At 53.4% G+C, this 24435-nt stretch overlaps 1 protein-coding gene across 1 annotated transcript in view; it reads left to right on the top strand.

Annotated features, from left to right (window-relative positions):
* Obscn (obscurin, cytoskeletal calmodulin and titin-interacting RhoGEF) overlaps positions 1-21422 on the top strand; it is a 138335-nt gene extending 116913 nt beyond the window's left edge. The window contains 24 exon segments of the mRNA XM_035448275.1: positions 9805-9917; positions 10178-10346; positions 10484-10562; positions 10670-10870; positions 11555-11615; positions 12019-12096; positions 12356-12528; positions 12723-12749; positions 13669-13821; positions 13918-13963; positions 14319-14396; positions 14672-16658; positions 17282-17362; positions 17412-17413; positions 17553-17643; positions 17762-17929; positions 18510-18632; positions 18780-18950; positions 19537-19621; positions 19815-20054; positions 20275-20498; positions 20606-20681; positions 20876-21025; positions 21182-21422. Of these exon segments, the coding sequence (XP_035304166.1) occupies positions 9805-9917; positions 10178-10346; positions 10484-10562; positions 10670-10870; positions 11555-11615; positions 12019-12096; positions 12356-12528; positions 12723-12749; positions 13669-13821; positions 13918-13963; positions 14319-14396; positions 14672-16658; positions 17282-17362; positions 17412-17413; positions 17553-17643; positions 17762-17929; positions 18510-18632; positions 18780-18950; positions 19537-19621; positions 19815-20054; positions 20275-20498; positions 20606-20681; positions 20876-21025; positions 21182-21359 (4754 nt within the window). The 3' untranslated portion in view covers positions 21360-21422.
* Positions 21423-24435: the final 3013 nt, after the last annotated feature.

Raw genomic sequence — 24435 nt, 5'->3', positions numbered from 1 at the left:
GGAGGTACTATGTCATCTAGCCTTCCATAATCCACAGACATTTTTCATGGACCGTCTGAACTCCTCTTCCTGAGGTACTGTTTCGGCTGTAGGACTCCTGCCTGCATCACCTCACTTTCAATGGCCTCAGCAGGATGGAGCCTGAGTTGCACATGTCAGCACCCACTGCAGGATCCATGCAACCACTTCATCCCAAATGTCTTTAGTTCTTCTGGCCCCTATGCAGTCACCACAAGTGTTGTGTGACTATGACTAGTGAGTTGACATGACTATTTATCCCAGATATGGCACTGTTTCTACCTAAGGCTAGATTAGTGAACAAGTGATATTGTTGGGGCTACTTTCAGGAACATGGGTGACACAGATGCAGTCATATCGCTGGAAGCCTGTTTCAGCAAGAGCGAGAACTCAAAAAAGCTGTATTCTTGGAACTCGCAGCACACATAATCTGGAGGTAGCTCTGCTGCTCAGAGTCTCCACTCCCCAAACAGTTGTTACTGCTTAGGTAACTTGGGAAGCAGGCAGTGCCTTGTAAATTTTGTTGACGTCTTGAGTCTTAATGATCCTCCCTCCAAAAGGGAGTGCTTCAAACTGGAGGAAGTAGCTACATAGCAAGGGTTATGGCAAGACAATTGCATGGACAGTCAGGATGGGGAGGAGCCAGCTCGTGCTGTCCCATCTGGAAGTGGCTCCAAGACACTTGAGAGCCTCACATCCTCACATCCCTGGGGGCATGCAAAAAGAGACTGGAGCAACACTAATTTGCCATAGTAGAAGTGGCGGCATATGTCTTCTAAACACTGAAAGCTGGCTCATGAGTCCCCTTGGCCACTCCAGTTCCTGCCATCTAGTGGTCCTGTTTCCTAGAACTTCTCAGAACTGAGCTGCTCAGAGCCTAGCAGCTAAGCCTTGGGACCTCTGATGTCCTTCACTGTCCTCTTAGAGACACCCCCTTCTTTGATGAGCAAATGTCTTTGATTCTTGTCCCTCATAGGGTCAAAGACCCTGGGCAAGCCTTTTTCTGTGACTTCCCACACACATTCTGTGCCTGACCGCAACCTGGTTACTGAAGCATCATGCATACTTGCGACTGCCGCCATCGGCACCTTCACTTCCTGTGCGCATCCCATCTTGTACACATCTCCCCACCGTGTACAAGAACATTCTATGTAGTCATTTACTTGGTTGTCATGATGAGTCTTTTTCTGGGATGGAAGAGGGGTGGTGGCATGGAAAAGCAGGCCTTCAGGATTCACTGGGATTGGAGATGTATCAATGCCTTGGGGAGGCAAGAAGGCTGGTCCTGGAAGACCCTGGAGCCAGAGTCCTGCCAACCTGCTTCCTAACTCCCATCCTGCTTCCTGTTAACCCTGTGGCTCTGCAGCCAGAGTGGCCTGGCAGAACTCTGTGGGTGTGGCTGCCCTCTTGCTTTGTACTGCATCAGGCTGGGAGCCCTGCTTTGCACAATTGCAGCCTGCCTGTGGCTGCCCCATTACACTCAGGTCTGAAACTGGTCATGTTACAGTTGAGCGCTATGAGCAAAGGGACCAAAAATGTAGCATCTCAGAGGTGTTGTGCCCCCTTCCCTTGAGAGCAGTAAAGTGGAATCCATTAGGGAGGGAGAGGGTGCTAGAGCAGGTGAGAGACACGCTGGCCATCTGTGTACACCAAGCTCCGTGGCTGGAACCTAGATTCTCACTGTGGGGTCCCTTCCCATTAGGGGAAACCTACACGCATGCATACACACATTTATAAACACATACATGCCTACACACGCATGCATGCACATATGTGCGACACATGTGTATCCATGCACACAATGCACATACATGTATGCATCTGTGTACAAACATGTATATGCACATATAAGCATATATGTGCCTGTGTGCAAGACATATGCATGTATGTGTCTATACACAAGCACATAGTAAATGCATCTTCCATACACACAGACACTGATGGTACTTTAACTCACATGTGCCTCAGCTGAGAGAGGCTGACATGCTCTGTTGCCTTCCTCTGTGTGGCCTTGCAGCAAACCAGGACTCATGAGATAGTGTCCCAGGCTACACCCCCAGGGAATTTCCCCCACAAAGTTATAAAGAAGTCTACTGAGATGTGAGGGTGCAGGTAATCTACAAGCTGCCTCCTGTCCAGCTGCCAAGCCTTTGGGGAGGGGCATCTGAGGGTACCATAGGGGAAAAGCCCTCTTGCTGGATAGAGTCAGAGACAATCTGGTCCCAGACGAGTCCCAGATTTTTCTCAACCTAGAGCTGCATTTACTAGGTGGCAGCTACTGGCGATAGGACAGAGACATGCTGGGTTTGTCTCTACTGAGAGAGACAGGTCTCCTTTCCGTCCCGAAGCACTGTCTAGGGCTGTTCCTAGAAGGACATCTGTGGCCTCCCACCATTGAGCTCAGGTGTTCCAGTTTTGGAACTCTAGAGACCAGCCCCATTTTCAGTCTTTGTGATTTTTGCAAAAGAGGCATCAGCCATTCTATCCGAGACTTAGTGTGACTGCTGGCTCACTGTGCAGCTCCAGCCCCACCCCCAGCCCCACCCCACCCCTGTCCCTGCCCGGGCTCAGATTCTATGTCTGAGAAGTGGAACCATATGTGTGACAACTTCCCAGGACTCCCGTGGCCTAAGGACTGAGTAAAGAGTGAGGTTTTATGCAGAGGCAGGCTTCACCCCAGCCCCAGCCCCTGTGGTACCTAAGGACACTAGGTATTTCATGTGAGATGCAAGGTTGACTCCACTCATAGGGCAGGTATTGTTCCCTATTTCACGAACGAGGGAACTGGATCTCCTGACTGCAAAGGCCTTCCCAGGAACATGCAGACAGGCAGGGCCAGATCATGCTCCTACACCAAGCAGGTTTCTATGCTACCAACACCACCCAGATAGCTCAGGCCCCAGGCTCTGCTGTTCTGTAATGGTTGCTGTTCCAACTGTTTTCTTTGTAGTCACTGAGCAGGAGACAAAAGTCCCCAAGAAAACCGTCATCATGTAAGTGCAGGAGTGACTCTAATCTTCCTCTGACTGTCGTGCTCATGCATGCTACTAACCTGCTCACCTTGCCAGCCTGGTGTCCTTGCTGCCTGCCTGCCTGCCTGCTTGTGTACACAAGCTTCATGTACCCCATGGGTCATCAGCACCTTGTGGATTCTTGCAGGAACCTAGTCCAGCCATTTCCCCAGGTCCGTGGAACCCCTACACACTACAGCTCTCTTCTGAGGCCTCAGAGCACACACCACAGGGTGTTGTTATTCTTCATACTTCATGGTGACTCACGAGGACAGTAGCTTTCCAGCAGTTGGGGAGACTTGGCAATGAAAGCCATTTCCCTCAATGGGCTCAAGACAGACTCCTTCCCTTTAGCGTCCCAGAGTTTAGGGAATGTTGGTGACAGGTCTTCCGGCAGCAACAGATTCCCATTCTATAACCTGTCCTGCCCAACATAGCCTTTAAATATGATTAGTGCAACAGACAGCCAAATCTTAAATGTGACCCAGTTTTTATTCATTGGATCTTACCTAAATAATGCTACAATGGTAGGAGTCATAGCCCTGGGGCATTTGTGTCTCCAAGCCCAGACCTTACATTTGGGGAAACTGAGGCTCTGGAAAGTAAAGAGGCCATCTGAGAGACACTTTTGCCAGATCACCCTTCCTTTATCCTCTAGTGCTTTTAGAGCTCAAACAAAATCCTATGTATAGATTCCAGGAGCACAGAGCATGGTGACCCCAATGAGTGTGGGGTTGTGTGGGACCTGGCGAATCTGGGAAGGGGTAACAAGATGAGAGGGGTAACAAGAGACAGGGAAGCCTAGTAATGGGAGGTCTCTTATGTGCCATGGATGACCAGGTTGCTGGAGAATTCTGTCTACAGACCTTGGGTGAAATCTGGGTTATCCCTTATTGCCCTTCATCCACTGTTCTCCTTCAAGATGGGCTGCTCCCATGGTGCCATCCAGCCTATGCTCACCATCCCAGCCTTGGAAATGCCCCATGCTGGAGTTTGGCACAGATGTGTTCCACAGCTGCCATGTGAGAAGCATATTCTCAGACACATTGAGGCATCCAGATCATGGTCCCGGTGCCAGAGGAGACCCCAGTTAACCAGCATTTGTGACATAGTCCTGGGAAAGTTCTCAGCCTTTCCATTTTTCTATCCAAACTTCTGATGGGAGCAAGAAGTTATTAAGCCCAGACTCAAAAGTTTGGAAAGTCCTAGCCAGTGCCTTCCACTCATCCTGGTGCCCAAGTTCTGCCCCCTTCTCCTGTCACCTCCCACTCCCATTTTGGAAGGTAGGACTCAAACAGGGGACGGGCATATGAGAAGTCACAAGGCCTGTGGCAACCCAGAGAAGTCCAGAGCTCAGGAGCCAATTCAGGTGGCCTCATTGTTCTCTTAAAACACAGAAACCAGGAACGCTGGCTTCATGTTAGAGCCAGTGGCACCGTGAGCTTGCTATTGTGCATGTGGCTGCTACATCAGCTAGCCACCAATCCCCATTAGCTCAGGGGCTTTGGGCACTGAGAGCTGGGCCAGGCACAATCCCTAGGGGACAAAGCACAAAGCCTGCTCAGGGGATGGAAACAAGGGTGACCAACACAAAGGACATTTGCAAAGCACACCTCACATGGTGTTAAGAGGTACCTAGGACTCTTGTTTAAGATCCCATACAAAGTCTGAGGTTGACCACTGGAACTTTGTGCTTTGTTTCTTTGGTTTTCTTAGCTAGGGTTGTGTAGGTTGGGCTCAAATGCATGTGTAGAAGTTTGTGCTGTCTTATCCTCTGCTCACTCACACACGCACTAACTTGGGCTCTGACATATGCTGATGACACTATGCTGAGCGAGGCTGTGGGTCTCTGTGCCCATCTCTTCTTGGGTCCTCTTCCCCTACCAGAGAAGAGACCATCACCACTGTGGTGAAGAGTCCCCGTGGCCGACGACAGTCCCCCAGCAAATCTCCCTCCCGCTCACCCTCCCGCCGCTCTGCCAGTCCACTGAGGCCTGGGCTGTTGGCCCCTGAGATGCTGTACCCGCCAGGGACCAGCCTATCCCGGAGGCTCGAGGTAGAAGCAAGCAGAAAGGCCCCTGTGCCTGCATTATACGTGACAGAAGCTGAAGCCCTCACTCCAGCCTCTCAGCCCAAGCCCAAGTGGTTAGAGGTTGAGGAAACCATTGAAGTCCGGGTGAAGAAGACAGGGTCACGGGGTGCATCTCCTGTCCGAGATATGCCCAGCAGTCGAGAGGAGATCCTCTTCACACTGCCCACTGGGATCACGGGCAGGGACCCAAATGCCAACAACTCCAACAACAAGAGTGTGTTCCAGGAAGCCCGGACCTGCAGCCCTGCTATAGTCCATGTTGGGGAACCCCTTGTCTTCCATGTGGACTCAAAGGGGATTGTGGACTGGGCATCTGCTGGCGCTGAGCCAAAGAAAGTCAGAGCCTCCCAGGAGGATAAGAACATTACAAAGGAGGAAGGAGGCAGCGACAGAGAAGAGAATATCTCCCTAAAAGAAGAGCCTCAGGACACAGGCAGCCTTCAGGGCCGTGACCCCAAAATCCTCACACACAATGGCCGGGTGCTAACATTGGCTGACCTGGAAGATTATGTGCCCCAGGAGGGAGAGACCTTTGGTTGTGAGAACCCCACACCCTGCACCCCTGATGAACCTCCCTGTGAAGTCTCTGTGCTCCAGAGGGAGATCAAAGAGCCCACTGTGGGGCAACCTGTCCTGCTCAATGTGGGGCGTCCTCCAGGCCCCAGTTCCATGCCCAGCTTCTTCAGGTCAGGGCCCCAGGTCCACAGCCCTGAGGGTGTCTCCTTCCTCTTTCACGAGACCTGGGCAGAGCCAGCGAGTGCTACCCCTTGGACAAGCTCCTTCCGTGCCCATGTCCAGAGTTCTGTTGATGGTGGCCAGAATAGCTTCAAGACAGAGGTCTCTACCCAGACAGTCAGCTTCGGGGCCATAGGAGAGACAGTCACTCTGCATATTAACCCAGATGAAGGAGAGGTCCCAGACCCCTCCCAGGGTTGATGCCACGCCATTGGGACACAACCTGGGGACAACAAGGTAAGGCGAGTGGCCCAGAGCCTTGGGCCCTTCCAGGTACCAGCATCTACCCTGGAACCCACAGCTTACCTGGGGGACCTCCCACCCCCTCTCTTCTCCAGCCTGGGATGGAGTCTTCCTTGCTTTCCTGCCTTGTCCTTCCTACCTCACTGGACTTGTCTCTGCCAGAAGATGGGGAAGTACCTGCAGTGTTGGACTATGCTGGTGTCCCTTCAGAAGAGCTCTGGCCAGGAGCAGTTGAGAGACCCCAGCTTTGGACTGCACCCTTCAGGCCTTCTGTTGGACTTTGAAAACAAAATGTTGACTTGGGTGTTTGCCCTGAGACATATCCCCATCAAGGGTCTTCCCTAGGGCTGCACCCAAGGCATGTGTTGACCTGCCACCAGCTCTGCAGAGTTCAGGGCCACTTCTGTGATGGACATGGGCTGTAGGGTGGGGGAAATCCCAGGTCATTGCCCTGATGAGAACAATAAAACAAGTTCCATACCCTCCTCTCTGCTTCTTCATCTAGCACTTTAGGATCCCCTCCTCTTGTAGCCACCTGCCAGTCCTACTGTCATTTTTTTCAAGGTCACATCTCAGGTCATATAGGATGCCTAGGGTGGTTGACTATCTGTATACCCTGATGAAGGGCATGCAGGACCAGTTTGCCTTGTGGTTCATGGGTAGAGTAGGCTCAGGAATGAATCTTTCCTTGACAGTCTATGGGGACTGGCCCTTGAAACTTACAGTGTGACCAGAAAGCCATCATGGTCACTTTTGGCCTGTTGGAATCTGAGCAGGCCTCCCTAAGCCATGGATCAATGAGGTCATTGTAGGACAAATGAAGAGTCATGACTGAAATTGGGTGACCCATGTGTCCTAAGCTCTCAGCATATACGGGTCAATTTCATTGTCTTCAGAGATGACCTCACTTGTCTGTGAGGGCCAGGAGACCTCTAGCCCAAGGCCTGTTCTAAGGGTGCTGCTGGCATCTAGGAGTTGGGAAGAGGGTCTGAGTGCCTGTCCAGCCTGGGTCTGAGGGTGTCAGAGATGCCTAATTAGCAAGCACTGAGGGGGGTCTGGGTGGGGAGATGGCTCTGGGCAGGGAGCTTGCTGGCAAAGGAGTGGTCAGCAGTCCTGAGGCGTGTGTGTGGCACCCCCATGTGGATAAGCAGGTCTGAAAGGTACAGGGGAGAGAACATTAGCTGCACCCAGGAGAGGGTTAGGGGAGTAGTGGGGTTGCTCACTAGGAACTGGGTAAGGACACGGGCCTGGGCTGAGCTTGGACAACTTAGGTGGGGTGCAGCAGAAGGCTGTCATCCACATGGGGTAAGGCCTGGGTGCCCTGGAAGGTGAAATCTGGACCCTTGACATGTGCTGGTCTATCTAAGGTTTAGAGTCTAGAGCCAGCCTTGAGGGGAGCCAGGCCTGGGTGGAAGGGACTGGAGGCACACTGAGGATGAGGCCTTTCTGAATGAAATGTACTTTCCCTTTAACCTCCAGGAGGGTGGCCCTGGGAGTACATGGCTCTGGAGGAGGCAACAGTGGCCCTGTCCTTGGGCTCAGAGCTCCTCACTGCACCTTATCCTCCTGGGCCTCCCCATCCAGCTGGCTTCCAAAGCAAGGAACAGCAGGCATCAGGACAGAAAGTCTCTGAGAACTGGGGTGGCACTCAGAGCCTGTGCCTGGGATTTCGATCCCCAGGTCAGACTTACCTTGTGTTCCCATTCTCCTCCCCACAGACACCTCCGTGGAGGCCTCTGTCCACCCCACTCAGGATGAAGCTGACCAAGAAGCCACTTCTGTCCTTTGGAGACTGCTAAGCTCAGAAGCCCCGAGCTCTTCCCCAGGGGATTCCCCCCTCGCGAGACAAAGTGAGCCACCTGCATTCAAAGAGGCTGCTCCTCAAGTCCCAGGCACGACAGCCTCGGGTATACCTGGTGAGGCCTAGCAGGGAGCTGACTCTGAAGACTTCTCCTCTCCCCAACCCCTAACTCCACAGCGTCCTTGGCCATGTGACCCTTGATTGCCCACTCCATGGTTACAAACTTGCAGAGCCCTGGGGTACCTTAGTATCTTTATGGCCTCATGTGCTATCATGTACTTGACCTGGTCAAGGCCCAACCTTAACTTGACCTCAGTTTTCCTGTCTGTGAACTGGATCTAGCACTGGAGTCTCAGTTTCCCCAGATGTGCCACCTGCCCACTCAGTTTGTCCCAAACTCTTCTTTTCTAACTAGTCAGTGTGGTGTGTCTTACCTTGTCGATGAGTAGAGTATCCTTTGCGGGGACCCACACTGCCACCTGTGTCCTGCTCTTATGTCACTGTAACATCAGCCTGACTAGATGTATGGGTCCTGGAGGGCAGAACTTCTACATCCTAATGCCATCATGGTTGGTGGGCTAGGATATCAGGCTTGTCACCTTGGTGGGGAACAGGCAGACCCTGATGTCTGGCTTCAGCAGGACAGTCATCATACATTTCTAGGTTGTGGGGGCCTGGTTTTTACTCAGGGCCCTGGCCCTGGAGCTGCTCTTGACTTTGCAATCCAACCCCCACTGGCCATATGGGGGACCCATACTAGTTAAAGAATGTCCTTCTGACCCCTGCCTAGATTCAACTCACTAGGCTTCCTATCTTCTACCAGCTGATCCCCCAGAGGTCTCCCAGCCCGACACACACAAAGGCCTGGAGCAGGAGACGACAACTTCTGGGTCCCAGGGATGGACTGTACCTATTCGGTAACCTCCTGAGCTAGATGGGCCATGTGCAGAACTGCCCTCCAAGGGGCATCCCGGGTTGGCAGTGCAGGGCCCATCTTGGCCGGGCTTCATGGCCTTGAAGAGTTAGCAAGGTGGACTTGATGCTCCCCAACACACTTATTATAGGCTCCAGCCCAAGCTGGTGGGCAGGGAGGGAAGGGGGACCCACCCTAGAGATAAGGTCTTGGGGAGAAGCCTGGGTCCTCTGTTCATACATATATCCCACAAATAGGGACATTAGGGTTACCATTCCATCCTGAGGCTCAGCCACCTGAGAGGGAGAGTCAGGGTGCCTCACTGAGTGGAGATCGCCCTGTCTTGACTCCAGGGTGGAGGGAACAGCCTGGCCAGGTGCAGGCACAGGGCAGCTGCTCTTGGATGTGCACAGCCAAGTCATCACGGAGACCACACAGAGGACCTATGTGTACCAAGCTCCTGACACAAGTGTCGCAAGTATGGAAGTGGGCCAACCGGACGGGGGTGTGCCCATGCCGGGTGCAAGGGGCATTTTTATGAGGGCCTCTTTAAGTTACATGGCATGGCTCAGCCCACGTCCCCCTGCCTCTTCTTTCTGTGTCTCCTTAGAGGACACAGAAGTAGTTGTCTCCATCCCTTTCCTCTGGGAAGAGCCCGGTAGCAGCAACTGTGGTACCTGTGGTTTCTATACTTTACAGAGCCTTTTAGTATTCTTCCTGCTTTGGCTTGACTGTCCACATGATTGCTTGGCCAGCTGAAATTAGTTAAAGCAGGGGAAACACAGGCTGGAGTGAAGAAAGCACTTTGCAATTACCAGATGCCTAGGCAGTGAGGTTGGGTCACTGTCACCAGGGAAGGAGGTGGGCTTTCTGGTTCAAGGGACATAAATCAAGGCTTCACTGACCACAGATATACATGGTATAGACTGTGCACTTAGGGCTATGAAGTCTCAGGGTCCCTACACACAGGTTCTCTTCCCATCTCTCCCAGGGGCCCCATCCATGCAGGTCACTATTGAGGATGTTCAAGTACAAGCAGGTGGCACGGCACAGTTTGATGCTGTCATTGAAGGCAACCCACCGCCCACGGTGACCTGGTACAAGGTAGGAGCAGGCCCAGGCAGCAGGGGGAGGAGACAGGCTTTAGGATCTAGAAGGCATGGGTGCGGGTATACACGAGACCATGTGGGAGTGTGGGGCTCATGCACCCCACTATGCCATCTGTAATCCCCATTCCATGGCCCCCACCCTGTAGCCCTATCCTGTACCTTTCCATCCTACTTCTGACCTGCAGTTGGGGCTGGACATGGTCCAGGTGCAAGTGTCTCCTTGGTGGTAGCCCAGCCTGCCTCTTGTGTGTCCAGGACAGCACCCAGCTGATGAACAGTGACAGGCTGAGCCAGCGACAGGATGGCACTACGTATTCCTTGGTGTTGGCTGACGTGGCTCCACATGACGCTGGCGTCTACACGTGCCTTGCCCATAACGCAGGTGGACAAGTACTCTGCAAGGCAGAGCTGCTGGTCCATGGGGGTGAGTTGGCTGGCTCCTCCCAGGTCCTGGGCAAGGTACAGGGAGCAGGGAGCAGTCCCTGTCACTGCATGGGAGAACAGTGGGTCCAAGGCTGTTATAGCTGCCTATACTGTACATATCCTGTGCTTTGACTATAGGGGACAAGGTAGACACAGAAAAGCAAGTATATCGGAGAAAACTGCATTCCTTCTATGAAGTCCAAGAAGAGATTGGGAGGTATGACTTCCTCACTTTTCCCACAATCTCCAGTCCTCCCCAAGGACTCCTCCTCCACCCTCAGCTTGGCACCTATCACAGTTCTCTCTCTCCCTCTTCACCCCCAGGGGTGTGTTTGGTTTTGTGAAAAGAGTTCAGCACAAAGGAAACAAAATGTCCTGTGCTGCCAAGTTCATCCCCCTGCGAAGCAAAACTCGGGCCCAGGCATACCAGGAACGAGACATCCTGGCTGCACTCAGCCACCCGCTGGTCACTGGGCTCCTGGACCAATTTGAGACCCGGAAGACTCTCATCCTTATCTTAGAGCTGTATCCTGCATCTGGATCCTGGGAGAATTTAAGAGACATTGGGTCCCAAGCTAGGGTTGGAGTTACTGAGTGTGGGGCCCCTAGACCTGGGTGTTATAGTGACAACTACTAGCCCTGCATCTCAGCATTCCAGTTCCTGGTGCTATGACTGTGTGTGACAATAGCTCCTGATCCTACAATTCACAATGGCATGATTTGGGGAGAGGGCCACCATAGTAGTGGGCTGATCCTGAAGGTTCTCAGCAAGGATGGCCTGGGGTCCCTATTACACGTGACCTCTTGGATATTGGAGATGAATTTCCCACCCCAGGTCCTCCAGGTCTCCATCACATGCATGGGGCCTTGTTTGAGGGTCTTCTATCTTGCACAGTCTGGCTGCGTTGACACTCCTGAGGCTGTGTCTTGGGATGCTGGGGAAGGGATGCTTGGTGTGGACTCTGCCGAGATGAAAGGTGCTGCAGTTCCAATATGCTATCGCCCAACAGCCTGTCACCAGGCTCTTTCTCAGGGATGGTAACCATCTGGGACCCTGGGGGTCTCCATTCCACCCTCCTTCACCTGAGTACCAGCACCCCTAGATCTGGATTACAGGTGCCTCAGGTCCTGGACACCTCTCGGTGAGTACAGCTGCCCAGGAATCAGGTGGGTTCCAACCAGGTACAGCTTTTCCTTGACCAAGCCCAGTTGCTCATCTGAGGAGCTGCTGGATCGCCTCTTCAAGAAGGGTGTAGTGACTGAAGCTGAGGTAATTTTTATTTTCTCTTTGCCTGTGTAGGGCCCTAGGATCAGGACCCACACCCCAGTCCCCAGACACAGTCTCTTATCCAGGCATCTCCAGCCCTCTCCTACCTCTCCTGACCATAACTGTCCAGCTGTGCCAGCGATGCCTGCTTCTCCCTGATTTGACTAGGCTGCTGCTTTCTGCTTACTCAGGCTCAGCCCATCTTTGGGGATTCCCCCGAGCCCTGGGGTTCACAGATTCCTGAAGACTTTGCCTGTCACTTGTCCTGTGGGGCCTGAATTAAGAGGAGGAAGGTTGACGTGGGAGCAAGCCAGAATGGAATAGAGGAAGAGGCTGAGGCTGGCCCCTCCCTTGAGCCAGGCCTCTTGGGGACTGGTCCCCAACTGAACCAGACTTTTTACCACAGGTCAAGGTCTATATCCAGCAGCTGGTGGAAGGCCTGCATTATTTGCACAGCCATGGTATCCTCCACCTGGACATAAAGGTACTGACCCCATGGTAGCTCCAGAACCCAGGGTGGGTACAGATGGGAGCCTGTATGTGCTTGAGTTCCACTAAGCATAGCGGACTTCCAAGCCTCAGGTAGGGTTTGCATCTGATGGAGTAGATGTGATGTCCAGTCTGACCCAGGGACTCCCACTGCCCTTTACTAGCTCCAAGGACTCTTCAGTGCCCCCTTAGGCGCAGAAAGATAGTCTCTCATGACATGTAGCCCCCAGAAACTTCCCAACTCTTCCTGACAGCCCCCCAACATCCTGATGGTGCACCCAGCTCGGGAAGACATTAAGATCTGTGACTTTGGCTTTGCCCAAAAAATCACCCCTTCAGAGCCGCAGTACAGCAAATACGGCTCGCCTGAGTTCGTGTCCCCGGAGATCATAGAGCAGAGTCCTGTGAGCGAGGGCTCAGATATCTGGTGAGTTGCTCAACCATCGAGAGGGCTGTGGTTCTAGAGCCCCCATCCTCTGTTTGTCTGTCTGGGAGCTGAGAGTCCTCTGAACCCCTGTTTCCTCTTCCAGCCCTGGGCTTCTCCAACCCCCACATGCAGACCCCTTGCCTGTGGGCCAGGCCTGGTTTGACTCACAGTATGTGATACTTTCATTCTTTCAGGGCCGTGGGCGTCATCTCCTACCTCAGGTAAGCAGACACTGCCCAGTCACCTCTTCCAAGCTGACCCCTCCATGTAGGCTGCATACACTGCTGGCCACTCCCTAGGTCAGCCAAGGCAGGCAGCTATTTTGAGGCCAGGCAGTAGGCCAACCTTGATAAAGGGTTTTCTTTAACACTTCTCACTAACACCCACTTGTCACGAGGCAGAGCTTAGCCACGTCCCTGCAGGTCTGGGGGTTTGTCATGGAACAGTCATGGCGGCCATTGCTTCCCTGAAGGTGCTAGCGGTATAGCCTGAGCTGGGACCTCCTCTGCAGGCTGAACCCTATTCCTACCTTGGTAAATGCCGGTTCCTACCCTAAGCCGACCTTGATTCCCATCCCATTCTGAATCTGCCTCAGATTAAGACTAGGTGCCTCCTCAAACTGACCTTGATACCTGTATCAGCTTGAACCCAAATCCTTACCTCCATTAACACTAATGGAGTTACACTAATATCCATATTCCAAGCAGTTATCTAGTCCTAATTTGGACACGAGTCCCCATGTCAGGTTAAGGGCAAATGACCACCCTGGATGAGTCTTTATCTCTACCCATGTTAGAGCCAAGACACCGCTTCAGGCATATCTCATATCCTTCTTCAAGCTGGGCCTCAGTGTCTTCTATAGGACACTCCTAACTTCTAACCCCCACCTCAGGCTAAGGCTGGGTACTTCAGTGGGCTGATTCTTCCTTTTATCCCTTTCTCAGCCTGAGCCTGGATGTACATCCTAGTCTGAACCCTGATAGCCACTCTAGGCTTTGCCTTGATCCCTGCTCCAAGCCAATCCTGCATCACTGTGGTCCAGCCTGAGACATTTGTTAGAATCCTCAGGCCTAGATGAGTGTAGCACTTCTAGTCAGGGAATCTTCTCTGAGAGTCAGCCTCCCACTGCCCTGCTTTCAGCCTAACCTGCTCATCCCCCTTTGCTGGAGAGAGTGACCGTGCCACCCTGCTGAATGTTTTGGAGGGGCGGGTATCTTGGAGCAGTCCTATGGCTGCCCATCTGAGTGAGGATGCCAAGGACTTTATCAAGGCCACACTGCAGAAGACCCCCAGGTGAGTGCACACCTGTCCTTCACCTACCCAAGCTCCAGTCACCCTGTTGTAGGACCACCTGACTGACTAGCCCACCTGCTTTTCTTCTTGCTCCAGGGCCCGGCCTAGTACTTCCCAGTGCCTTGCTCACCCATGGTTCCTGGTAAGTAGGCCCAGCTTGGGCTCAACTCACTGCTCTGCAGAGAGGGAAACAAAGGCCAAGACATCTCATCAGCATGGATTGTTCTGGCCTGCTGTCCCCAGTTCAGAGGACATCAGTCCCTTCATATTGGCCAGGGAGTCCTGGAGTCCTCAACAAAGAATTGCTAGGCAGTTAGCAACAAAGGGTTCTTTCTGCCTTCATGGGCATCTGGGTAAGGGATTTACCCTCAGAGTGTCTGAGAGGAGACCCTGTAGTGGAGCCAGTCTGCTACCTCTGCCCTTCTGGGCCTGCATCCCCATAGCACCCCACCCTGGCACCAGGGTCTCTTGTCACACCCACTCCCCTCCCATTGCAGAAATCCATGCCTGCTGAGGAGGCCCACTTTATCAACACCAAGCAGCTCAAGTTCCTTCTTGCTCGAAGTCGCTGGCAGGTGAGTCCCTGTTTCTCAGGGAAGAGGTGCTGAGGCCAGGGAAGGGAATCTAGCTGTGTGTCCCACTTAGGCCAGCCAGGAGCACACAGGGGGCAAGCTGGCCTGTTCCATGCTTCTAGATCCTCTTGAGTGCACCAGTTAGAGCAACAGGTATAGAAGACCCAGGTGTCCTGGGCAACCCTTCTGGGCCCCCTGGGAGCACAGAGGCAGTGGGCGCACCACCTCCTGCCATGACTAGCCATGTCCAATGGATGTCCCTCTGTCCTCATTTCCAGCGTTCCTTGATGAGCTACAAGTCTATCCTGGTGATGCGCTCCATCCCCGAGCTTCTCCAGGGTCCTCCAGACAGTCCATCCCTAGGAGTGGCCCGGCATCTACGAGGGGAAGCTAGTGGCTCCTCTAGCTCATCATCTTCTTCAGACAATGAGCTTGCCCCATTTGCCAGGGCTAAGTCACTGCCACCTTCCCCCGTGACTCACTCCCCGCTGCTGCATCCTCGGGGCTTTCTGCGGCCTTCAGCCAGTCTCCCAGAGGAGACAGAAGTCAGCATGCCCACTGCTGATGCAGCCCTGCCAGCATCCCTGCAGGGTGCTGGGCCTCCAGCAAGCCCAGGTTGTGTGCCCCGGCACAGCGTCATCAGCAGCTTGTTCTACCAGCAAGCTGGTGAGGGTTCAGAGCATGGGAGCAAAACCTCGGGTGCCAAGAGGCACGCAGCTCGGAGGCGGCACCTGCTAAAGGGCGGGTACATCGCAAGGGCCCTACCAGGTCTTCGAGAACCACTGATGGAGCACAGTGTGTTGGAGGAGGAGGCTGCTAGGGAGGAGCAGGCTGCTCTGATGTCCAAGACACCCTCTTTTGAAACTGCCCTGAGACTTCCTAGCTCCAGTGCCCGGGAGGTCCCAGGCCGAAGCCGCTCCCTGGACCACAACCCACCAGACACTACTGGCCCCTCTCCTGAGGAATGCAAGGGGCAATACCTATTCCCACCCTCCCCTGGGGTGACTCATGAAACCACTGCCAAAGACGTGGGACCCTCAAAGGAGTTCTTGGAGGAGTCTGTCCCCTATTCATCTACGAGCGGTGACTTGAGGCCTGCTAAGCAAGAGGAATCATCCCAGGACAGCTGTAGAGGGAAAACAGCTCCTTCCTGTCACTCTGACCTGGGTCCTGGCTCCCAGGAGGGCTGTGGCTCTCCATCATCACAGTTGCTTGGCTCTTTACCTCCACAGTCATTGAAGAAGGACCCCTTGACACCCTGTAGCCCCTTCCTCTCAGGACAGCCTCAGGCAGCCCCATTCCCAACCCAAGCAAGCCCCCTTCCTGGTTCTAAGAAGGAGCCTCAGGATAGCTCTGTACATGGAAGGCCCTGCCCCAGTCCCTCCAGTTCCCTCGGGCCAGCCTCCCAAGTAGGTGCCTCCCCGGATACTGACAGCTTGTCTGAAGCTAGAGACACATGTGACTTCACACCCCCTCTGCTGCGGCCTCAAGAGCAGGCCACGACCCGGAAGTTCTCCCTGGAATCCCGTGGGGGCTATGCAGGGGTTTCAGGCTATGGCACCTTTGCCTTTGGCGGGGATGCAGGGGGCATGCTAGGGCAGGGTCCCCTTTGGGCCAAGATGGCCTGGGCTGTGTCCCAGTCCTCAGAAGAGCAGGATGAAGCTGTGACTGAGAGCTCTCAACCTCTAGACAGCTCAGGGCCCATTGCTGAGGCCAGTGGGGTTCCTCTACGGACCTCTCCGAGCTTCCCCCCATGGGAGGAAGTCGAGCAGGTTTCCTTGGTACAGATCCGTGATCTGTCTGGTGATGCAGAAGCAGCTGACACTATCTCCTTGGACATTTCTGAGGTAGACCCTGCCTACCTCAACCTCTCAGACCTATATGACATCAAATATCTCCCCTTTGAGTTCATGATCTTCAGGAGGGTTCCCAAACCTGTAGAGCCACCAGAGTCACCTGACTCTGAAACTGAGGCCGGGCAAGGACTGGCAGAGTTCCTCGAGGAAGCTGTGTGGCCCTGGCCAGGAGAGCTGGGCCTGCGTGCTGGCTTGGAAATTACAGAAGAGTTGGAGGAGCCAGGGGACCTGGAAGCACTGCTGGGAGAGGCTGCTTCAGGCAGGAAGCGCAAGTGGTCCCCCTCCCGTGGCCTCTTCCCATTCTCTGGGAGGTGCCTGTCAGGGGAGGAGCCTGTGGAGCTTGGGCTGCGCCAGAGGGTGAAGGCTTCCATGGCTCACATCTCCAGGATCCTGAAGGGCAAGCCGGAAGGTGACCTCCCCAACATCTGGCATGTCCACATGTCCCTTGTTCTGCGCCTGTGGGTCTACCTCGTCCTCTTGTGCCCTCTCAAGTCCCACTGGCCTCCTCTCCCTGGTCTATGCTACCCACACCATCTGGCCTGACCCCACAGGTCTTGGCTCAAATCATAGGATCTCCTCTGTAGCCCTGACAACCCTCCTTATTGGGTATCTGTAACCATCCCTGACACATAACAGCTGCAGGGGCCTGGAGCCAGCAGCAGGGTCGGACCTTTGGGGAGAGAATGGGTCAATTCACCAGATCTCTGGCCCAGGAGCCACTCCAAACCCAGACCCTCTGACATGGCCCTCAGTGACTCCATTCCCCTTCATCTTCAGAGCCTCCATGGCCTCTGACTTTCCTAACCCTAGGCCCAGCTCCCAGCCACCCCTCAGTCATCTATGTCCTGTGCTCAGGTCTGTGTCCTGACAGCCTGTTTTTGAGGGAGGTTGAGGGTGGCTCAGCAAGCTTGGTTCTGGTTTCCTGCATGCTCCCTAAAGTCCTGGCCCTTCCCCTGGCAGATTTCCCAGGGTGAGGAGACTGGTGCTGTCCTTCTTCTCCCCCTGAGCTTCAGGGCCCTCTTTCTCCCACAGGTCCTGAGAGGGAGGAGCCCCCCAGGAAGAAGACGGGCCTAGCTTCTTTCAAGCTGTCAGGCCTGAAGGGCAGGGACCAAGGTAAGCAGGGATTACAACAGTGGGGGTCCAGGGCAGAGTTCTGGTGTAGAAGTCTAAGCAGTTTTGGAAGGCTTCTTCTGTTGAAACTGAGGGTAGAGCTGAGCAGGTTCCAGCCTGGGCTCTCTGGTCAGGAAGTCTCCTCTCAAGGCTCATCTTATACCCCATCTCAGCGCCATCCTTCCTAAGGGAGCTCTCAGATGAGACTGTGGTCCTGGGCCAGTCAGTGACACTGGCCTGCCAGGTGTTGGCTCAGCCAACTGCCCAGGCTACTTGGAGCAAAGGTAAGGAGCTGTCCCAGAGTCTGGGTGCTGGATTGGTGCCAACAAGTAGCAACCACAGTCCCAGGGGATTGCTGTGGCTGTTCTGGGGAAAACCAAGACTGGCTTTGTCTTGTCACAGATGGGGACCTCCTGGAGAGCAGTGGCCACCTCCTCATCTCTTCTACCCTGAAGAACTTCCAGCTGTTGACCATCCTGGTGGTGAGAGAGGAGGACCTGGGCACATACACCTGCTGTGTGAGCAATCCACTGGGGACAGCAGTCACTACAGGTGTCCTCCGGAAAGCAGGTGCGTAGGCCACAGCAGAAGCCTCTGCCAGGCCACAGAAGCTGGGCTGGGAGTTCTATGAGGTTTTAGCTTGAGTAGAACGATGCTGGCTGCTTATGCGAGGGTCCATGGAACTGGGACTTGTAGGGAACTCTAGAGAAGTCAGAGGTAGATAAAGCTGCTGTCACATCTAGTGCCAAATAGAGCTTCCTCTCCTGATAGCACCACCTCATTTTCCTGTATTGCTTTCTGTATTGGTTCATGCAGCGTCCAAGGGTGTTTGCGGGGCAGTGAAGAAAGGGACTATTGGCCTGCCTGTGGTACCAGTCCACCACTGGGTGGCCTGCTGGCTAGGGCATTCAGCAGAGATGAGGCATGAACCAGGACCACTCCTTAGGGTCTTGAGTATACCCCGGTGAGATGCCAGCTGAGAGGGGTCTTGACAGAGATAGCCAGGCAGACATCCCTGGATCTCCACCAGTGTCTACTCATCGTACCTTGAAACCCCTCTCCAGAACCAGTAGGAGGTCAGCCTGGCAGCTGTTGAGAGTGAGATGGTTGTGGTCAAGTATCCATGCTGATCATAGGGTTGCCCTTGCAGAGCGTCCCTCATCTTCCCCACGTCCAGAGGTGGGGGAAGTGTACACAGACGCGGTGCTGCTGGTCTGGAAGCCTGTGGAATCCTGTGGCCCCGTGACCTACATTGTGCAGTGCTGTATAGAAGGTACAGGATTCCCGAGGCTTAGGCCTCTATGCAGGGCTGACATGGAGAGGCACTGTGGATGTGTCTGCCCTGTGTCTTTGTGTGACCTTAGGTAAGGGGTTCCCTTGATTCTCCTCAACTGCTTCTCACTCTCTCCTGTGTGGTCAGGAGGCAGTTGGACTACCCTGGCCTCTGACATCTCTGACTGCTGCTACCTCACCAGCAAGCTGTTCCGGGGTGGCATGTATACCTTCCGGACGGCATGTGTCAGCAAAGCAGGAATGGGCCCCTACAGCAGCCCTTCAGAACAAGTCCTCCTGGGAGGGCCCAACCACCTGGGTGAGCTTTGGGGTAGATGGGGCAGACAAGTGTGACCATCAGCTCGGGCATAGACACCCTCTTGCCTGTGGATGATCTACTTGCCTGAGCCTTCACTGCCTGGGGACCCCATCATCTTCCTGTCCCCTTCACTCACCAACACTCTCCTCGTGTCACCCTGGGAATTGATCATGGTCGATTTTTACTTCACTGGGTGCTGTGTTTGCATCTGATTGAAGAGTGCTGTGGTTGATTAGAAATGGCTGATATAGACTCAAGAATTGCAGATGTCATTTGATTGCTATCCAATTCCATCCTGGAATGTTCCCTACCATTATCACATATGCAATAAGTCAAGATGGCAGATTCTGCCATGGTCATCCCTTGTCTGAGTTTCTCCTCCGAGACACACACACACACACACACACACACACACACACACACACACACACACACACAGTTGTTCAAGAAATGAGAGGTCAAAGTGCATGGGAACTTAAAGAAGCGCCACTCTGTAGTGCTTGGGAAGGGACTATGAGAGGTGATGGGAGGAACAGGGCTGCTGGATGTCCCTTCCTGACTAGGTCACCTATTTCACATCCCACAGCCTCTGAGGAGGAGAGTGGCCGAGGGAGGCCAGCCCAAGTTCTCCCCAGCACAAAGACCTTCGCCTTCCAGATGCAGATCCGGAGGTGCAGGGGTGTCTGTGGAGGGTGGGAGGGTGGGACTGTCCCTCAACTCCTCCTGCAGGCTTTTCCTGTCCCACACCCCAGTGAAACTCCCCAGTGCCTCTGTCACTGGCCCCTTATCTGCTCATGGAGTTTGGCCCTGCTGCTCCAAGTGTGTGGGGACGACTCACAAGCCCCCCATGTTTCCTCCACGCAGGGGCCGCTTCAGTGTGGTACGACAGTGTAGGGAGAAGGCAAGTGGGCGGGCCCTGGCTGCTAAGATTGTCCCCTACCAGCCTGAGGACAAGACATCTGTGCTAAGAGAATATGAGGCACTTAAGAGACTGCACCACCCACATCTGGCCCAACTCCATGCCGCCTACCTTAGTCCCCGGCACCTGGTGCTCATCCTGGAGCTGTGCTCTGGCCCTGAGCTGCTACCCTGTCTGGCAGAGAGGTGAGGGGTAGCATGGATTGCCTGGGAGACAGACAAGCAGGCAAGCAGATATCTCTGGGAGGGGCTGTGAGAACTATGACCATATCAAGCTAGGACCCAGCAGAACCTGATGCTGCTTTTGGCTTGCTATGGCGGTGTTCTCAGCCTTCCCCATGTGTGCCTAGCTCTAGCAGGACACCCCACTTGCCTGCAGCCTGTCCTGAGCCATCTGTGCCCTTAGGGACTCCTACTCAGAGTCTGATGTGAAGGACTACCTGTGGCAGATGCTGAGCGCCACCCAGTACCTGCATGCCCAACACATCCTGCACCTGGACCTGAGGTCTGAGAACATGATGGTCACTGAGTACAACCTGCTTAAGGTTGTGGACCTGGGCAATGCTCAGATCCTCAGTCGAGAGAAGGTCCCACCCCCTGAGAACTTCAAAGACTACCTGGAGACCATGGGTGCGTATGTAACCCCTCATCTCCCAGCTCCATGGACACCCACCAGCCTCTCACCACAGCCTCATACTTGTGCCCAACCACCTGTGTCCACCTGTGCTTCTCTGCAGCTCCGGAACTCCTGGAAGGCCAAGGGGCTGTTCCACAGACAGACATCTGGGCTATTGGTGTAACCGCCTTCATTATGTGAGTCCCTCCGGTGTCTGGGGGAAACTGTGGGTGGGACAAGCCCCAAACACAGAGCCCTGTACAAACCCACAAATACATCCGGAAGTTGGTCTTCCATACTCCACCATCCATTATGGTGAGCTCGACGTCCTTACATCTCCTACCCATCCAAGGGTAACTGAGAGCATCTCCTGTGCCTCTCACCCACCCAGGCTAAGTGGCGAGTATCCAGTCAGCAGCGAGGGAACTCGCGACCTGCAGAAAGGCTTGCGCAAGGGACTCATTCGGTTGAGTCGCTGCTATGCAGGGTTGTCTGGGGGTGCTGTATCCTTCCTGCAGAGTTCGCTGTGCTCTCGACCCTGGTAAGAAGCCCAACCTGTGCCCCGCTCCGCCGGCCCCCTTCACCTCTCTAGCCGGACTCACTCACCGTGCAACCCTTCCCTCTCTACTCGTCTCGCCTTATAACCCCACGGCCGTCCAGCCTAACCCTCAGACCCCTGATCCACTTTCTGCTTCAGGGGCCGTCCATGCGCCACCACCTGCTTGCAGTGCGGGTGGCTGACAGAGGAGGGCCCTGCCGGCTCCCAGCCTACACCCGTGACATTTCCCACCGCACGGTTGCGCGCCTTCGTGCGCGAGCGCGAGAAGCGGCGGGCACTACTCTACAAGAAGCACAACCTGGCCCAGGTTCGCTGAGGTCCTGCTCTGCAGGGCAAAATATGCCTGGTCATATGAGGACACCTGCACCAATAAAAGAGTTTTCTGTCTCATTGAGTCACCTTCCTGGTGTTTGGGATCTTCATTCATAGTGTTTCGGAACTTGGGGATCACAACTTGTGCCCCAAGTGAGATCCAGCCACCCATCCTCAATAAGCCAATTAAAATGTGGCTCCATCGGGAAGAGAGATGAAAAGATACAGCAAACCCCTCAGGTCGATCTTCAGCTTCTGAAGTAAGATTAAAGTTTAGAGGGCCAAGGATATGTACATCCTTGTACATAAGAACCTCATTACACTTAGACCGTAACTATGCAGAAAGTGGCATGAAATAACCAGATGATGAGAGCACTTTGTTATCTTTGACTTCGTAGGTAGCATTGGCAGATGCATTGAGACTGTCCAGAGAAATGGTAGTCAGGATAGGCAGGATGAGATAGAGCTAACAGAAGGAAGACACACTTGGAAGAGGAAATCTCAACTGACTGTGCTGGCCAAGATGTGGTCTCATCTACCATGGTCATCCATCCGGGTTTCAGTTTCATCATGTAAAATACTCTGATAGCGTGTTACAAGTGTTTGAAATCTCTTTCTGAAACAAGTTCCCCCTCTGGATGGTGCCTTTTCCTGGGGTGAGGGTGGAGGTGGGGGGCAGTGAGTCCCATTTCTTTAGAGTCTGTTGATAAATAGAGAAGACACAGGTGTATCTTTATAATACCATTGCTGTCAGGCTGTTAACAACTGAAGTAGATCCCCAGGAACCTTTGGCTTCCGAAGCCTGAAGCAGTGCAGTGGTGGTTTCATATGCCCTACCTGTTCATGCATTTCTATTAACCTTTGTGCCTCGGCTCTTCCTCATCGCAGAAACCCATTGGCCTCTCCCCTGCCCTAGTGTGAAACTGTGCCCTGAACATCTTGGTTGTGTCAGTTCTTGGCCAAGAGACCAATCAAGAGGTACTGCTGGAGCTGGGGAGATGGCTCAGCAGTTAAGAGCACTGGCTGCCCTTCAGAGGCCCCGAGTTCAATTCCCAGCAACCACATGGTGGCTCACAAACCATCTCTAGTAGGATTTGATGCCCTTTTCTGGCATAAAGGCATACATGCAGACAAAACACTCATACATAAACAAATCTGTCAAGTGTGTGTGTGTGTGTGTGTGTGTGTGTGTGTGTGTGTGTGTGTGTGTTACTGCTGGCCATGAATCCCTGGGGTCTTTATCCAGGTCTTGTCTTGGGATCCCTGGTTCATGCCCATGGTGAAAACCAGGCCATCCTTCAACATTACCTATACTGTTTGTGGCCCTGGATCCCATGCTTTTACATATGGATGTCCTGATGAAATAGTCCCATTGCTCAGGGTCTCACCAGAGCCTGTGGTTAGGAACCCATCACTGCCTCTTCTCAGAGCAGGTAAAAACCATTCTATTTGGCCAGGATCCAAAAGATTTTACCAGCTCTCTGGAGGGCTGGTCCCAGGGACCTCCCCACAGGGCCTTAACTCTCTAAGGTCCTAACTTCCAGTAGCACCACACTGAAAAGCAACCCTGCAACATTTAGATGCCTGATGGACAGTCCACATCAGGACTGCACAAGCTCAGGCGGGGACATCCAGAAGCAGTCAAGGAAGTCACTTTTCTTAAGAGTGCAGAATCCAACCTTGGGGACAGCCCTTTGAGCTAGAGTCAGGCCCGTGGACAGAAATAATGGTCATGAGCCGGCAATTCCAAATGGAGTCTGATGAAAACCTGGAGTGTTCCTGGACAGTGGTTCCTCCTGATCTTCCACTTGGTCAAAGACTGAGTAGAGCCTTGCTGATGCCGATGTCCAACTGACTAGAGCTGTGCCACTGTGCCACTGTGGATGCAGATGTCTGACTGACTAGAGCACTGTGGATGCAGATGTCCAGGGAGCAAGCCACACCCACGCTTGCTGATGGCTGGGTGCCAGTGATTGCTGCTCTGCCTAGTCTCCTGTGGCTGAGAGGCTTTGAGGCACTGGTCAGCACTGTCTCTGCTTTTTGAGAGCACCCAGGCTGGAACCAACTTGTTTACTGATCACTGTCCTTAGGTCTTTTTGCACTTCTGGTACCTTGATCTCAAGAGTGCAACTGACTTCCACCTCTTCCGTCTTCCCACTGACTCTGCCTCCCCACTGCTCTGTGATTTCACCAGGGCCTATGCACAGATGTTCCTTGGTTTGTTAGTTCTTGGTTGCTCTAATACAGCACCCGAGGGTGCTGAATGAAGAGGATCATTTCCTTCTGGTTTGGGAGCTGAAAGTCCAAAGTGCACCCCCATTATCCTGCCTTTGGTGAGGGCCCCCTGACTGTGTCACATCCTAGTGGATGGCACTGATAAAAGACAAAATGAGATGTTCTCAAGCCAATTATGAAAACCAGAGGGCGGGAGAATGAGATAACAGCTAAAACAACAGATGCACAAATTCTGTGGGAACCTTGACTTCAAGCCCACCTGTCCCAATTATATCTGAGATCTCTGAACAGTTAACCCCAAGCATTCCAGAAACACCAAGCACTTCTCTTTGGAGCTCAATTTCCTGCCCGATTCTTCCTGCCTCTGGGTACATGGCAGGATAGGAACCCTCTGGGAGACAAACGGATAGCATAAAATCAAATAGCCTCAGCCCAGCAAAGGAAGCAACGGTCTGAGTGAAGAGAGCCTACAGATAGGAGAGCATCTTTGCCAGCTAGTCATCTGATAGAGGATCAATATCCAGAATATGTGAAGAACTAAAACAACATATTATCTAATCAATAGATGGGAATATGAATTAAACAAACTGTCAAAGGAGTACAAATAGCCAATAAACACATGAAAATAGTCAACATCCTTAGCTACAAGAGAAAAGCAAACCAAAGTACATTGAGGGGCTAGGTGAGGTAGCTCTTGCAATTTAATCTCAGCATTCTAGAGGCAGAGGCACATATATTTGTGTGTTCAAGGCCAACCTGATCCACATAGTGAAACTTTGCCTCAAACAAAATAGCAACTACACTGAAGTTCTATCTTGCTTTCATCAGACTATCAAGGAAACAAA

This window comes from Cricetulus griseus, chromosome 7, assembly GCF_003668045.3.
Source record: "Cricetulus griseus strain 17A/GY chromosome 7, alternate assembly CriGri-PICRH-1.0, whole genome shotgun sequence".
Lineage (NCBI taxonomy): Eukaryota > Metazoa > Chordata > Mammalia > Rodentia > Cricetidae > Cricetulus > Cricetulus griseus.
This window is presented reverse-complemented; position numbering and strand designations above follow the sequence as displayed.